General features: G+C 60.0%; 1 protein-coding gene across 1 annotated transcript; it reads left to right on the forward strand.

Moving 5' to 3' along the window:
* Nucleotides 1-121: 121 nt before the first annotated feature.
* MFNG (MFNG O-fucosylpeptide 3-beta-N-acetylglucosaminyltransferase) lies at nt 122-14,312 on the forward strand. Its single transcript, XM_037515216.2, has 8 exons — nt 122-441; nt 5,853-5,901; nt 6,287-6,389; nt 6,818-6,971; nt 9,871-9,956; nt 11,633-11,798; nt 12,479-12,564; nt 13,704-14,312. The coding sequence occupies exons 1-8, from the start codon at nt 187-189 to the stop codon at nt 13,768-13,770; spliced, it is 966 nt and encodes a 321-aa protein (XP_037371113.1). The 5' UTR covers nt 122-186; the 3' UTR covers nt 13,771-14,312.
* Nucleotides 14,313-14,902: the final 590 nt, after the last annotated feature.

The raw sequence follows: 14,902 nt of genomic DNA on the forward strand, positions 1-14,902 counted from the left end.
TGGAGGGCGCAACGGCTCTGCCATGGCTCAGCCTCGGGGTCCAGGGGGCCAGCTCCCGCCTCTCCCCTCCTTGCCGGCCCCGGACGCCTGCTAGGCTTTTGCCTGAGCTGGGCCCGCCGCTTGAGCCTGCCTCCCCTCCGGGCCCGCAGGGATTTGGGGGCTGAGCCGTCTGGGGTTCCAGGGCTGATGCAGTGCCGGCTCCTCCGGGGCGCGGCCGGAGTCCTCATCACCCTTCTGTGCATGGGGCTGCTCTCCCTAAGGCACCGCTCGAGCCCGGCCGCCCAGGATGTGCAGGAGACCCCTGCGCTGAGCCCGGCCAGCCCTCGGCCCCCCGACCTGCAGCTGCACCACATCTTCATCGCTGTCAAGACTACCCGCGCCTTCCACCGCTCGCGCCTGGAGCTGCTGCTCGACACGTGGGTCTCCAGGACCAGAGAACAGGTGACAGGCCGCTGCGGGCCCCAGGAAGTGGCCTCTGGCCCTAGGGGCTCGTGGACACCTCTGCTGGCCAGGGTCCCTTGGCAGCCTGGAGGAGAAGCTGCCTGCCAACTCAGTTTGGGCTCATCTTCCCATGCCTCCTTCCTCTCACTCCTGAGGGCCGGGGGTCTCCCTGGTGCCGCCTGTGCTCCTGGGTAGCAGGTGCCCCTCAGGCCGACTGTCCCATCTTTTCAAGTGGCCAGGGTGGCCACTGCCCCGGCTCCTAGGCCCCTTCTAGAAGCCCCTCTTCCCTGGCTGCTCTGGCCCAGCCTGGCAAGGGGGTTCTGCCAAGTGGGTGTTGGGAAGGGGTGGGAGCCCCTGGGAGGTCCTGACTCCGGCAGGTGCCCAAGCCAGGCTGCCCCCAATCCAGGCCTGGGTGCTTTCCTCTGCCCTGGCTGTGAGGGTGGAGAATGGGGGCTGAGGGGCTGAGGAAGGAGCCATCTTGGTGGCCCCTTTTTGGGGGAGGGAGTGGGGGGCATCCTTTCAGATTCTTGACAATCCTGCCCCCAGGCCGCTGCTGCCCTCACCTCCTGAGTGGGTTTCCTGAGGAACGTTTCAGCGGGAGGGTGCGTGTGCGATGGTGGCTGGGGAGAGGTGGGCCGGGGGCCGGGGAGGGGCCTGCGGGTGAGTGGGAGCGCGTGTGCCGGTGTCTGTGTTGGAACCGCCGTGGCCGGAGGCGTGTTGGTGACAGGACTGTGGCTTATGCCTTTCCAGGGCGGCAGCCAACTCCCACAAGCTGAGTCCCTTCCAGCTCTCCCCCTGCCCCCCACACACCAGTGCCCCCCTCAGGCAAAGTCAGCCATCTGGGATGTTGGGGCCCATGTCCGAGGAGGTGGAGGGGCAAATTTACACACACACACACACACACATGCGCGCACACACATGCTGTCCCCACTTTGGCTGCTGGCTCAGAGGGAGGAAGTGACTGAGCATTTGGAGGGGGTTGGGGGCTCCTGAGAGATCAAGCGGGGGGAGGTGATTCCTGGAAGAGACTAGGGTTCCTGGGACTCCTGTCTGATTTCCTGCACCTGACGTTCTAGCACCTGGATTAACGCTTCCCGTGCCAGGCTCCCACCACCCCAAGCTCTTCCTTGGGGCCCCCATCCCATGAGTTCTCATCTTGGGGACGTTCTGGTTCCGCCCTCGGAAGCTGCTGCGCCTGGGCCTCCCTGCAGACCTTCCTGTTTATGGCGCTGTGTCTGTGTGTACCCGGGAACGTGGCCTCACGTGGCCTGAGGCCCTTTCCTGTCTGTCTCGATCACTGCGTGCCGGTGCCTTGCCCCGGATGAGGAAAGTGAGGCCAGAGAGGAGGAAGTGTGTCTCAGCGTCACTCTGAAGGCCGGAGGGGGCAGAGTCTGGGGGGTCCAGCCCGTACTTCTCTGCCACGACCCGAGAGCCCAGGGATACCCAGGTCCCTGAGCAAGAGGAGCGGGCCGTGGGTCTCCGGCCTGGTGGCTGGGACTGGCAGAGCCAGGCCTGCTGGGGACAGGCAAGCAGCCACCCCCTCTGTGCCCCAAGTCCAACCCCAGATACCAGCCAGGCAGTCAGGAGGGTAGCTGCCAGCTGCTCTGTGACCCTCACAGCCTCCCCCTGGCAGGTAGTGATCTTCTCACATTACAGGCGAGGACAGCGCGCTTGGTTGTGTGGAGGGAGGTGGATTCATTCAGTGCCCCCCGCCACCCGCCGCCAACCTCCCTGCAAGAGCTGAATCTAGAGGTTCTGTCCTCTCAGGCAGCTGAAAGCAGGAAGGATGCTCAGGCTGGAGGGGCAGTCTGAGGGGGGAGGGGCAGGCAGGGGGACCCACTCTCATCACCACATCCTGGCCCCTTCTGTCTGTCCTGTGGCTCATCTCTGTGGTCTTGACCAAGGCCCTCCTTTTAGCCCTCAGTTTCCCCGTCTGCACAGGATCAGAGCCTCTCTCAGCTCTGCCCCGGAGCCTGTTAACTCCCGGGCCGGGTGCCCGCCCCAGCTGGTTAAGGGCGGCTGGGTGGCAGGTGGGCCTTTGTGGCAACAGGCTGGGCTCATGTGCTGGCCTTTGTCCTGGGTGGAGGGGGCGGGCCGGGGAAGGCTTGTTTTATGCTCCAGGGGGAGCCTTTCTCTTCCCTTGAGGGCGGGGGTGGGGTGGGTGGGTGGTGGGGGCTGGAGGCAGAGGGTGGGAGAGCAGCAGCCTCATGTGGCCCCTCTGCAGCAGATGGCCCTGGCCCCCGCCCCCGACCCCAGCAGGCGGCCTGTCCCTTTGTCTTCCTGTGAGGTTTTTAACCATTGTCCCCTCTTTAAACAAATTCAATGCAACCCTCACCTCAGAGGAAGTTGCCCACTGCCCTGTGCCAACCTCAGGATGCCCAGGGACAGAAACCCCAGCCTCAGGTGCCCTCCTCAGCCCCTGGCCCTGCTGGGGACACCTTGTTTGACTGATTCCTGTCGTCTTACTCATTCGTCAACAAACATTCCCTGGCGCATTTGGCTCATGCTCCCAACTCAAGAGAGTTCCGCTATCTGGTGGCTGCTTGTGGCAAAGTTTGCCAAGCAGTAGGGCAAGAAAGGCTGGACTTACTTTACTGGCCCCCCGGGGGCTGTGTCCCATGCCGGCTCAGTGGGGGGCTGGGAGCGAGAGAAGGTGAGAGGTGGCCGCTGCAAAGCAGGGGAGGGAACAAGGATGGGCTCTGCAAGGGGGCTCCTGAGGGCTGGCTGCGTCCCGGGTGGCTTGAGGGTCAGGTGGGTAGACCTGGCAGACCTGGGGTGTGAGAGAAAGAGACGAGGCATAGTGACCCCAAGGTGTTGGGCCCAGTGAGATGGGGCCGGGGGAGGTAGCTGGTTCTGTCTGAGGTGCCTGCTAGGTGCCCGTGGCCTTGGGCGACTTGAGAGCTTAGAGCGCAGGAAGAGGCTAGGCTGGGGGTACAAATGGAGACTCTTCACCTCCCTTCAGGCTTGAAAGCCGAGAGGCTGGATGGCTGTGGAGAGGAGAGGGGTAGGGCTGGGGTGGGCCATGGAAGCCCAAGGACCCGAGGTAGCTAATTCTGACGGTGGGAGGTAGACCCCAGGTGGAGGGGTTGAGGTGGATGCTGCCCAGGCCTGCCTGAGGGGAGCAGGATACCAGGGCAGGGACACAAATCAGGTGAGGCTTGCACCGCTCCAGGACGTCAGTGTCTGGGGGAGAGACCAGGTGCTAGAATTTCATAGCTGAGAGGTTGCTGTTGCCATAAGGCAGAGCAGGAGGCTGGGAGGGGTGTCTGGGAAGACTTCCTGGAGGAGATGATGATTCAGCTGGGAGCTGGGGGGCGAAGGCTTGGTGGGGTGTATATATGGCATATTTGGGGAACTGAAAGACCTTTAAGAGGAGCCCTGGGGGTGGGGCAGGAAGTGATGAGATCAGGCTGGATCTAGCACAGGGGAGGGGACAGGTGGCACCTCCCTGGCCACACTTAGGAGGGTGGTCTTTATCCCAAGGGCAGTAGGGAGCCAAAGAAGGTGTTCACGGGTGTGGTGAGTCTGGGTATCATCTGATTCTGGTCTTGACAGGAAAAGAGATCCTAGGGTACAAGGCAAGGGCGTACAGTCATCCAGGTCCTGGGCCTCAGGAAGACAGGCCGGCTCCCTTCCTGTGCCCAGTACTGGTGTCTGGCTGCCCGTGCCTCAGCTTTCCTGGGGACACAGAAGCTGAGTCTGGCTTCACTGCCAACTCTTCCTCGTTCTTTCGCACATTTTCTCCTGTTTCCCCTGCAGCCATCACATTCCTCACTTTAAAAGTGAGTAAAGCGGGCCTCCCCGGTGGCGCAGCGGTTGAGCTCTGGGTTGCGAGGCTGTCCGCGGCCTCTGCAGCACCGGTTCAATCCCCGGCTGTTCCCCCCCACAGGAGGAGGGTCCCGCATGGCGCGCAGACCTCTCCTGCTGCCCGCTGCTCCCCTCAGCAGTATACTTCGGTCCTTCTGCCTGCTCTGCTCCCCGCTCTGGCTCTGGTGAATTCTCTCACCCTCCCGCGCTTCTGACTGTACCCAGTGCTTGTATAAATAAATAAATAAATAAATAAAATCTTAAAAAAAAATAAAAGTGTGTAAACCGAGGCTCAAGGCAGGACTGTCCAGATCCAAAGTCCTGATTTCTGGAAAGGAGAGAGAGGCCTGTGCAGGAGCAGGGAGGGAGGGCCCCTGCATGTGGAGGCAGGCAGGGCCAGGCCCCAGGTGTGAGTGGGGCTGGGAGGGCTGAGGGGCTTTAAACAGGTGGGGTGCTCCCTTTCTCCTTGGTTGTCACTTAGCAGGAGTTTAGCCCCACCCCGGGCCCTGCGCATGCAGCCTAAGTGTCCAGGAGCCTGGATGTGCTGGGCACGCGGAGCTGCTCGGGCAGGAGGGCTCCGTGAGCCTGCTGGGTGTGGCTCGTGTTAGCCTGTCGCCACCGCATGGCTATCTTGCCCACTTGCTGCCTCAGGATGGTCTGTGTCTGCCTCTCAGCCAGTGTCTATTTGGTATATTTGGGGGTTTCATAGCTTCTACATGTGCAGGAAATGGTGGGGGAGGTGTGAGGCCAGGGGGCCGGGATCCCCACTGAGCCATCCCGGAGCCTCAGTGTTGCCATCTGTGAAGGGGACAGACCCCACACCTGGCCAAGGTTCAGCGAGGTCCTTGGGAGGCAGGTGTGGGGGGCTCCTGGCGAGTGCCTCTCTGAAGAGAGCTGGCTGGGGGTCACGATGAAAAATTTCTGGGACACAGAAGGACCCTGTCTGTGTAGTGAGTTTGTGGCTGTGAGATTGTGACTGTCTCCCTAAGTGCTGGGGCTTCTTACGTAGAGTCTGTCTCCTGACAAAAGGCTTAGGGGGGGTTTCCCTGTTGGTGCAAGGGGTTAAGCACCGCACTATGAAGCTGTCCGCAGCCTCTGCAGCACAAGTTCGATCCCCGGCCGGCCAGGGAGCAACCCACATGGTGCAGCAGACCTGTCCTGACTCTCCCGCTGCTCCTCTCAGCAGTGTATTTCAGTCAGTCTGCCTGTTCTGCTCCCCACTCTGTCTCCGGTGAATCCTCTCACCACCCCGCATCTCTGGCCTGTACCCCAGCTCTTGTATGCATAAATAAAATCTTTTAAAAAAAAGGCATTAAAAAAAGGCATAGGGATGTGCGTATGTGATTGTGGAAGGGCCAGGTAGGAATGGTGTGTGTGTGTGTGTATAGAGTGTGTGTGTGTGTGTGTGTGTGTGTGTGTGTGTGTGTGGTATGGGAGTCAGTTAACTAAGATGGCTGTGCTGTCCTGAGGAGTATTACACAGAGAGAGGGCGTGTCCTTTGCTGAAGGAGATGGTGGTCTGGCCGTGACCCCTCAGGGCTTGGCTGTGGTGGGCTTCTGGGCTGACCTCAGGACAGCCTCTTGATGCCTCCTTCTTCTTTCCAGACCTTCATTTTCACCGACAGCCTGGATGAAGACCTCCAGAAGAGACTGGGTAAGGGCCAGGCCTGCATGGGGTGGGGATCCATCTGCTGTTGCTGGGGAAAGCCTTGGGGTGGAGGTTCCCAGAAAAGAGCTGTCCACCCTTGGCAAGTGGGGGTCCCCCTCTGCCCAGGAGAGGAGCAGGCTTCTTTCCTGGCCACAGGTAGTAAAATGAGGAAGAGCTGTGGTGGCTATGGCCCTAGACAGCAGGTTGCAGCTGGCTGTGTGCATCAGCTGCGGCCCTGGGGTGCCAGCCTTCCTTGGTTGGAGTCCCCTGTGTAAAGTGAGAGTGTGTGGGCCGCCTTCAGCTCTCTGAGATCCGGCTCTTCACCTCAGAGGGTGCAGGGAGCGTGGGCAGGAGCTGGGCAGGCTCCCCTGATTGGTCCTCACTTCTCCAGGGTCCCACCTTGTGGTCACCAACTGCTCCGCGGAGCACAGCCACCCAGCCTTGTCCTGCAAGATGGCTGCTGAGTTCGATGCCTTCTTGGCCAGCGGGCTGAGGTGAGTGGCCCGGGTCTCTGGGGGCAGGTGTGACCTTTGCCTCAGGTCGGTTCCTTCATGGGATATTGTGTCCAAAAAGTGAAGCGTGTCCTGTGAATATGATCGAGCAGGAGCTCCTGGGTCTGACTCTGTCAGCCATCGGGAGAGCAGTGTGTGGTGGGACTGGCAGGTCTGGGTTCAAATCCTGGCAGTCACTGGCTATGTGACCTCGGGCAAGTGTCTTACCCTCTCTGAACCTTGGTGTTCAGCAGGAACACCTTCTTTGCCAGCCTACACAAGACGTTGCCTGGTACCCAGCAGGCTTAAACGTTAGCTACCCCCACACCCACTCCTTAACTCTTGGTTGAGGCAACCAACAGGCAGCTGTGGGGATGGCTCAGCCCTAAGAGCCCCCTCCAAACTCATCGCCTGCACTTCTGTCCCCACAGGTGGTTCTGCCATGTGGATGACGACAACTATGTGAACCCGAGGGCGCTGCTGACCCTGCTGAAAGCCTTCCCCGCCACCCGCGACGTCTACGTGGGCCGGCCCAGCCTGAACCGGCCTATCCGCGCCTCTGAGCCACAGCCCCACAACCGCACGGTGGGCCCCCTCTCCTGCCTCCTAGGTCCAGTCCCTTCTTCCCAGAGCCGGCCGGGGTGGGGCATGGACTAGAGAGTTGGGGGCTGCTTTCAGATTTGCCATTATGGTATGTTGGGGCTGGGGGTTTCACCTACTGTCTCCTCTGTGACATGGGGACTCTGAGATAGTACAAGTAATGCGTGGACACTGGCAGAATAGGGTCACTGGGGAGCACGGGCTTGTCCTGGTCCCATAGTGAATCGGGGGGCTCCTGGCCACCTGCTGCCACACGCAGTTGTATAGTTGTTAAGCTGGAGTGCTGCTGGCCTAGTGAATCCCTGCTGCTTGGGCCCTGAGGGTCCCCTCCCTGAGGCCTCCCCCCCCTGCAATCCCCAGATCTCACTGTCCAGTGACTGAAGAGTTGACACCTGGCACAATAGGGTCCCCAGCACCAGCTTCAGCTCTCGGCCTGGATGGACACGCTCAGGATGGCCAGATTTAGAAAACAAACCCAAACCCGGGATACCAGTCAAATTTGCCTTTCAGATAAACAACAAAGACTTTTTTACTTTAAGTCTGTTGCCTGTCCTTAGAATGCACAGGCTGCTGGTGTTGGGGTGGCCCAGGCCCCTAGGGCTCCCTTGGCTCCAGAGAAAAGGCCAGGCAGGGGTCCCCCTCTGTCCCCCTCTAAGGCAGTGCCTGGAGCAGTACCGGCTGCGGGGGAGCTCTGTCCTGCCCTCCTCCACCATCTGCTTCATTAGGGAAAGCAAGAGCAGAACACAAAACCTTAATTATCAGCAGCTAATCAGCCTGTGAGTCCTAATTAAATCCTCCTGGGCCCTGGGGGGGTGCACGTGTGAGTGATCCCAGGTGAACCCCTTACCTCAACCACTCAGCTCTGCTTAGGCAGTTTGCCTTAAGGGTTAAGAATATTCTGGGCTTGGATTCCCTGGGTTCCCATGCCGGCCCTGCCACCTCCTGGCTTTGCAAACTTGATGGAAGTAACTTAACCCCCCTGTGCCTCAGTTTCCTCATCTGTGAACTGGGTGATGATAGTTCTTCTCACAGGGTGGCTGTGAGTGAGAGGAGGACTGAACGAGGCCAGGTCCGCTCTCCAGCCTGGAGGGAGCCCTGCCGGCCATGGACACCAGGCAGTGTCCCCCATCAGCACCTCCGCAGCAGCCGTCCTTGTCCCTGTGGGTTCATCACTGTAGGGGCAGGAACAGGGCACAGTGCAGGTTTTCTGATCCCATGCAGACCGGGTAAAGGAGGAGTCAGAGTCCTCAAGGGTTTTTTTGCAGGTCTTTTATTGGGATTACCAGGTACACGGCAGGCAGGGGTGCTGGGGGGCCGGGAGGCTGGTAGGCCTCCCAGCCCCCAGCAAGTCTTCACTCTCTCTGCGCTCTCCGGCCTTCTCTGCTTCTCTCTCGGCTTCTGCTACTTCTTTCTCGGCTTCTTGGCTTCTACTGGCATCCCCGTGACGCCGCCCTTAAAAGCCCAGTCTTAGCCCAGGTGAATCCCATCTACCTATGCCCACACCCTACTCCAGGGGCCGCCATCAGGCGTGCACTCGGGACCGCAAGGATCCATCATCTATCCTGATGGCGGGAGGGCAGAAAAGCCTGACATTTTCTTTACCCTACACTTGGGCTCCCCAGGGAGGGAGAGCAAAGGGGGCAAACTCCAGTTTGGGGTCAGACCCAGCTCTGGAATCTCTGGCAAGTGACCTCCCTTCTCTGCACCTCAGTCACCCCATCTGCAGCACAGTCCGGCACAGGGCTCAGCCGAGTCAGCACTCAGGTGACTCTTGTTCGGGTGTAGCTACTGTTTTTATATGGCAAGGGAACTGACACTGACTCTTTCATTAAACATCTGACCTCTCTGAGAGGTAAGGCTTAGTGGTCTTCGGGAGGGCACCTCTGGGCCAGCCTCGGGTCCCAGGACTGGAGCTGCGCTCACAGGTGACAAATCTCACAGGCTCAGTCACTTTCTCACAGTGACACAGCTGTACGGTGGAGAAGGTGGGGTCCCCAGAGCCAGCTTCCCCGCTCCCTGGCCAGGGCTGTTCGCACCCCTGCATCCCAGGGGGTAACTCAACCTGATCCACATGCCTCAGGACAGCACCAACTGCGTACTTGCAGGACGGAGCCTGCTGGGAACTTACTCAACCAGGAGATGGTAGAGCTGTAGGGATGCAGAGATTCCCAAAAAGACTTAACAGAAATTTGTGGGTTAACTCATGAGTCCTCACAGGGGGAAGGAGAGGAGGCCTTGGGCAGGGGCAGAAAGTGGTTTAACCCCAAAGGGCTGTTGTGGGTTCCAAGACAGATGTCAAAGAGTTTGCTGACCTCAGAGGCTCCTAGGCCTGTCGGGCCTTCTTCTTTACTCCGGGAGAGGCCTCATTCTCTCTTTTTGCAGCTTTCTCCCAGTCCTAGGAGTTGGGAGTCCTGGTTGTTGGCAGCGGGGAGACCAGTGTAGGTAACTCAGTGTGGCACCAGGAATATAGCCCCGCGCACCCCACAGGAGCTTCCTCATGTCAGCGTATGGAGTTCAGGAAGGGCTCTGATCGGCTGTTCCAAGTCATGTGCCTGCATCTGAGACCACCACTGGGTTAGAGGGTGTGGCCTTGTGATCCATCCTTCCTCGGCACCTGCCCACTTCTGTGGCCCAGGGGTGCAGGGGGTTCCCTGAGGAAAGGGGAAGGTGTGCTGGGATAGGACACAAGCACTCTTTGGGGTCAAATGGGTGACCCCCATCATTCTTAATCAGCTGCACGACTTTGGCCTTGGTTTCCTTATCTACAAAATGGGTACAATAATGTCAGACTGTAGCGAGAGAGATGAAAACCTTGGAGCCAGGCTGGCTGCAGCTGGGCTGACTGGCTCACTGGGCACCTTGGTCCTCTCCCTTCTTCCCTCAGAGGCTGGTGCAGTTCTGGTTTGCCACGGGTGGTGCCGGCTTCTGCATCAACCGCAAACTGGCTCTGAAGATGGCCCCGTGGGCCAGGTAAGCAGAGACTCACAGGTGGGGGGTGCTGGGGAGGGTGGCAGGTGGTTGTGTGTGGGTCCTCTGTAACTGGGAGGGCTTGAGATCCAGCTCGGGAGGAGCTGCCACTATTGAGGCCGTGTCGGAGTTACAGTTAGTGGATACACCTGTTGTCTGCCACACACAGGTGAATTGTGCAATCCCTGGAGCCTTGGTGCCCGTCTGTACAGAGGACCTGAGACATGTGGCCTGGCTGGTGTAAGGGCCAGCCCACAAAGTGCCTCTGGTACAATGGGGCCAGGCGAGATGAGGTCTCACCTACAGGCCTCTTCTGACCAGTCAGTGTCACAGAGGAGGGGAAGGTCAAGTCCAGGGGCACTTGGAGGAGGGAGAAGAGCCTTTTGCGTGGGAACAGGAGACAAGGCTTCCTGGAAGAGGTTGTGTTTGAGCTGGGATGGCCCTAGAAGGCCCCAGATAGAGGGGGGTCTTAGGGGGATGCGAGTCCTCAGGATGGGGGATGGGTGCTGGTATTCTAGAGTGGAAGTGGCAGAGGTCTGGCCTCTGGATGGCTGCCCGGACAGGCTGTTGTTAAGAACAGTAGGATCCCATCACTACCTTCCACGGAGGGATGACTGAGCCAGGTGTGTGCCTCACCGAGTGTCTCAGGACAGGGGGCGGGGGTGTTAGCCTTGCTTTTAATGGTGGAGCAAACGGGCACTGAAGTCAAGCATCTGACAGGTGCAGGGTCCCCCAGGTCCCAGGCCTGTGTGCTTTGTTCCTACACCAGTCTGCCCTGCCTGGCAGGGGAAGTGCCCCCGGGGGATTCATGCCCCATGTGGCAGTGGAGATGCCATCCTGGGCAGATTGGCAGCAGGTGTGGCAGGGCTCATCCTGTGCCAGGTGTGCCCCCCACCCCGGGCTTCTGCTCGCCTCTCTGGGACCTCTGGGCAGGTGTAGCCCTGGGGCACACGGCCGGGAAGGAGAGGGAAGACTGGATTTCTGGGCCTATTCACATGCCCTGGGCTGGGCATCCTGTGCAGGGGGATGGTCTGCCCAATCTGGTCCCCAGGGGCATTACTGGGGTGTGTGCAGTAAGGAGCTACCCTTTCTGGGACACTGCTCCCCCAATACCTGCCTGACCTGAGCTCACCCTGTAAGACACTTTAAAGATGACCCTGCCACGACTGAATAAAGCAAAACAAAAACTGTCACCTCCTCTGGGAAGCCCGCCTGTGACTATCAGTCCTCACTTGCTCTCTGATGTCCTCTGAAATGACCTGCTCATCTGTCTGTCTCCCCCCAGAATGGGGGCTGCTGCTGAGGGCAAGAACATTCTTTAGCTCTGTGTCCTCACCCCTAGCCTGGGGTGGCACCAGGTGGCTGCCCAAGCTGAACAGTGACTGAGTGGGTGAGGGTATGAAAAGAAAGGGCGGGAAGAAAAGGACACATTGAGAAAGGCTTCCTCTCTATCCTCCGCTCGGTCCTCACAACAGCTCCATGAGGCAGAGCCATCACTATCCCCCTTGCGCAGAAGAGGAAACTGAGGTCCCTCCAGGTTGGTGACCCGTCCGAGGTCACAGGGGGCAGAGCTCTGGCAACCCCAGAGCTGGGAGTGTCTGGGAGGGTGTCTGGGAGGTGGGGAGGGCTCCAGGTGTCGAGGGCCAGGCCCGTGGCCACAGCACCACTTTGCCTCTCAGTGGCCCCCACTTCGTGGACACCTCTGCCCTCATCCGGCTGCCTGACGACTGTACCGTGGGCTACATCGTGGAGTGCAAGCTGGGCGGCCGCCTGCAGCCCAGCCCCCTCTTCCACTCCCACCTGGAGACCCTGCAGCTGCTGGGGGCCCTGCAGCTCCCAGAGCAGGTGAGCAGACCCGGGGCAGGGGAGCAGACCCGGGGCAGGGGAGCAGACCCGGGGCAGGGGAGCAGACCCGGGGCGGGGGAGCAGACTCGGAGCAGGTGAGCAGACCCGGGGCAGTCAGACTAGGGTACCCACTGTGCCCGGCACCACATTGGGGGTCTTTGTCCTCTGGTTCCCCACAACATTCATGAGGTCGGCCCTAATCATTCCATCCTACAGAGGGGGAAACTGAGGCTCAGGGAGTGGAACTGACCATGACACACAGCTAGTGGCGGGCAGGGCGGGAGCTGAGCTCTGGCTGGTTGCCCTGAGCAGTGTTGAGCCTCTGGGCTTTGCTGTCTCAGCCCACTCCTCGTGGGTGGCCTGAGGCTCTGTGTGGGAGGGGTTTGCCAAGGCCCTCCGTGAGCCTCAGGAACCCTCTGTCCAGGCATCTGACTAACTGGAAAGGTGCCTCAGTTTCCTGATCTGTGGATGAAGGATCTTTCGAAGACCGTGGGGGCTGGAAAGTGCCTGCCAGCTGGAAGCCCCTCGGGCAGGGGTGTGGGCTGTCAGCAGAGCTCCCTGTGCTGACGGTGGAAGCCCAGACACAGAGGCCCGAAGACCTTCTGCACCCTCAAAATGCCTTATTGCTGATGGGGCCCCTGGTGGGACACCCCCTGACTGTCACTCTCCTCTCTGCTCAGGTCACGCTCAGCTACGGCAGCTTTGAGGGGAAGCTCAATGTCATCAAGCTCCAGGGTCCCTTCTCCCCGGAGGAGGACCCCTCCAGGTGAGTCTGGGGGCTGGAACCAGACCTCCAGGAGGGGGCGCGGGGAGGGGTGGCCCCGAGGCTGAGAGCACAGACTGAGTGAAGGCAGCGGCTCTCAGGCCCCACGCTGCCCCTGGCTTGCTGGTGATCTTGAGCAAGTGCCTTGTCCTCTCTGGGCCTCGGTCCGCCCATCTGTGACCCAGGGAGGCTGGGCATTGTGGATCCGAAGAGCTCACCCTGTCCTGACCCCTGGATTCTTCAGGGCCCTTGGAAGACTGGAATGTCTTCCCTAAGCAAAGGAGCTGCTCCAGGGGATGAGCCTCTGGCGGGGAACTTGTGTTTCATCTTTTTTAGGCTGTTTCTCGAATGGGCAGCGGGTGGGAGCAGGGGCTGAGATGCCACCCAGGAACCTTCCGGCTCTGCCCCTAATCAGGCCACAGGGAGCTTGTCCAGCCCAGCCCCCAATTGCTGCAGGGCCATCCAGAGCGGTGACCTCTGGGCAGGAGGGCGAGCGCTGCCCGAGGGGGTCAGGAAGCGGGTGTGACCGGAGGCAGGACCAGTGGAGGAGGCCGTGGGGACCCCAGGCCTTGTAGGCTCTGTCTGGACTTTGGGTTTCTCTGAAGTGTGTAACCCTGGGGAGGCCGGACTGAAGCCGGGTGTCCTGGGCGGGCGGAGGCCTCACCCCTGCTCGGAAGGCCTGGGGCCAGGGCTGTGTTAAACAACTTGGACATTATGACAGTTCGGCTCCATATTGGGATAAAAATGCAAATGTCCAGGATGAGAGGAGCTGCCTTCTCGCGGGGGAAGCTCTCCATCAGTGGGTGTGGCGCGCTCTGACTTTTCAGCCAGAGATTTAAGGATGGATGCTAAATTCTTTCTGAGCCTGAAGATTCTGGAATCCAGATTCCTGCCTCGTAGGGCTGGAGCCAGCCGGAGACGCAGGTCGACGTGCTCCGGTGGGCCTCAGCTGAGGCGCCCTCGTGGCTTCCCTGGACTTGGACGCCTCCGGAAGCGGTGCTTCTCTGCTGGGCCACTTTGTCCCTCCTTCCCCCTCCACAGGGACATTTGTCTGGAGACATTTTCATTGTCCTGACTCAGGAGCCCGCGGGGGTGAGTGGAGCAATGGGGTGACGTCTTGTCCATTTCTGGTCTCCCCGCAGGTTTCGCTCTCTCCACTGTCTCCTCTACCCAGATACTCCCTGGTGCCCCCAGCTGGTGGCCCGATGAACCCTGGTGGACAGAGGTTGGGCTGAGGCCTCGGATACACCCTCGCCTCCCTAGGCAGCCTTGAGGGCCCATGGCAAGTGCCTGTGGTGGACAGTCCCCGGCAGGGCCCCGAGCATGGGCAAGCCCAGGATTGGAGGCTGGCAGAGAAGCATCCCTGCGCCCTGGGATGTGGGCCGGCTGCCCCGAGACTAGGTGAAGACCCAAGAGGTCCCAGGGGCTGGACTTCTGTGGACTTTGGGGTGTCTGAATTGAACAAGGGGAGGGGCTCTCAAGCCGGGCTGGACTCAGGGGTCCTAACCCTCTGGAGAGTTACTTAGGGGGCCATGTGGCAGCTCTGTCTGTTAGTGCAAACCGAGCAAGGTCAGCAGAGAAGCTTCTGGGGAAGCTTTTGTACCCCTGCGCCCCATCTTTCTGCCGTGAATATGGGTGTGATGTCTGGCTCTGGGGCTGCCGTGTTGCTACCATGAAGCAAAGGTCAAGACAGCACCTGCAGCTGTCCCTCCTGGCATCTCTTTCTGTAAGAAAATTAAACCCTTATTTGTTCAAGGCTCTCTTGGTCCAGTTTTCTGTCGCGCGCAGCCTGGCTGGGGCACGGTCTTTGATCTGTCACAGCGGCGATGGTGGCCTCTTTGGGGGTGTTGTCCATTTCGTAGATGAGAAAAGGAACGCTTGCTTCCTGGAGCGGTGTCTGGGTGGGCAGCACGTGCCAAGGGCCCTGGGCCTGGCCTGAAGGAGGAAGAGCTCAGTGAGCATGATCACCAGTGTGTGCCTGGGTCACGCGGTGCAAGGCGTGGGAGGGCCTGGACCTTCCACATGTCTGTGCCTAAGGATGCATGTGTGGTGTGTGCCCATGCACACGTCTGTTCGTGATGTACGCATGTGAGTTCGCATGTGTCTCTAGGTGCTGGTGTGTGAGAGCTCACCCCTTTCTGCCTTCGGGGCGGTCAGAGATGAGGGGAGGAGAATGTGGGCTCAGAGTGGGGGCTCAGTCTCTGGAATCAGATAAAGGGCAATTTGACAGCCAGGGTGGGAGTTGACTACTTGCAGGTGCCCTTAGCAATTTCGGGTCCCAGGGGGTTTAGGTGAATGACTGAGCGATCGTGGTGATGTTTTAGGCCTGGTGGTGCATGGG

The sequence above is a fragment of the Talpa occidentalis genome, unplaced genomic scaffold (assembly GCF_014898055.3).
Source record: "Talpa occidentalis isolate TD23 unplaced genomic scaffold, MPIMG_talOcc4v2.1 talOcc4.16, whole genome shotgun sequence".
NCBI lineage: Eukaryota > Metazoa > Chordata > Mammalia > Eulipotyphla > Talpidae > Talpa > Talpa occidentalis.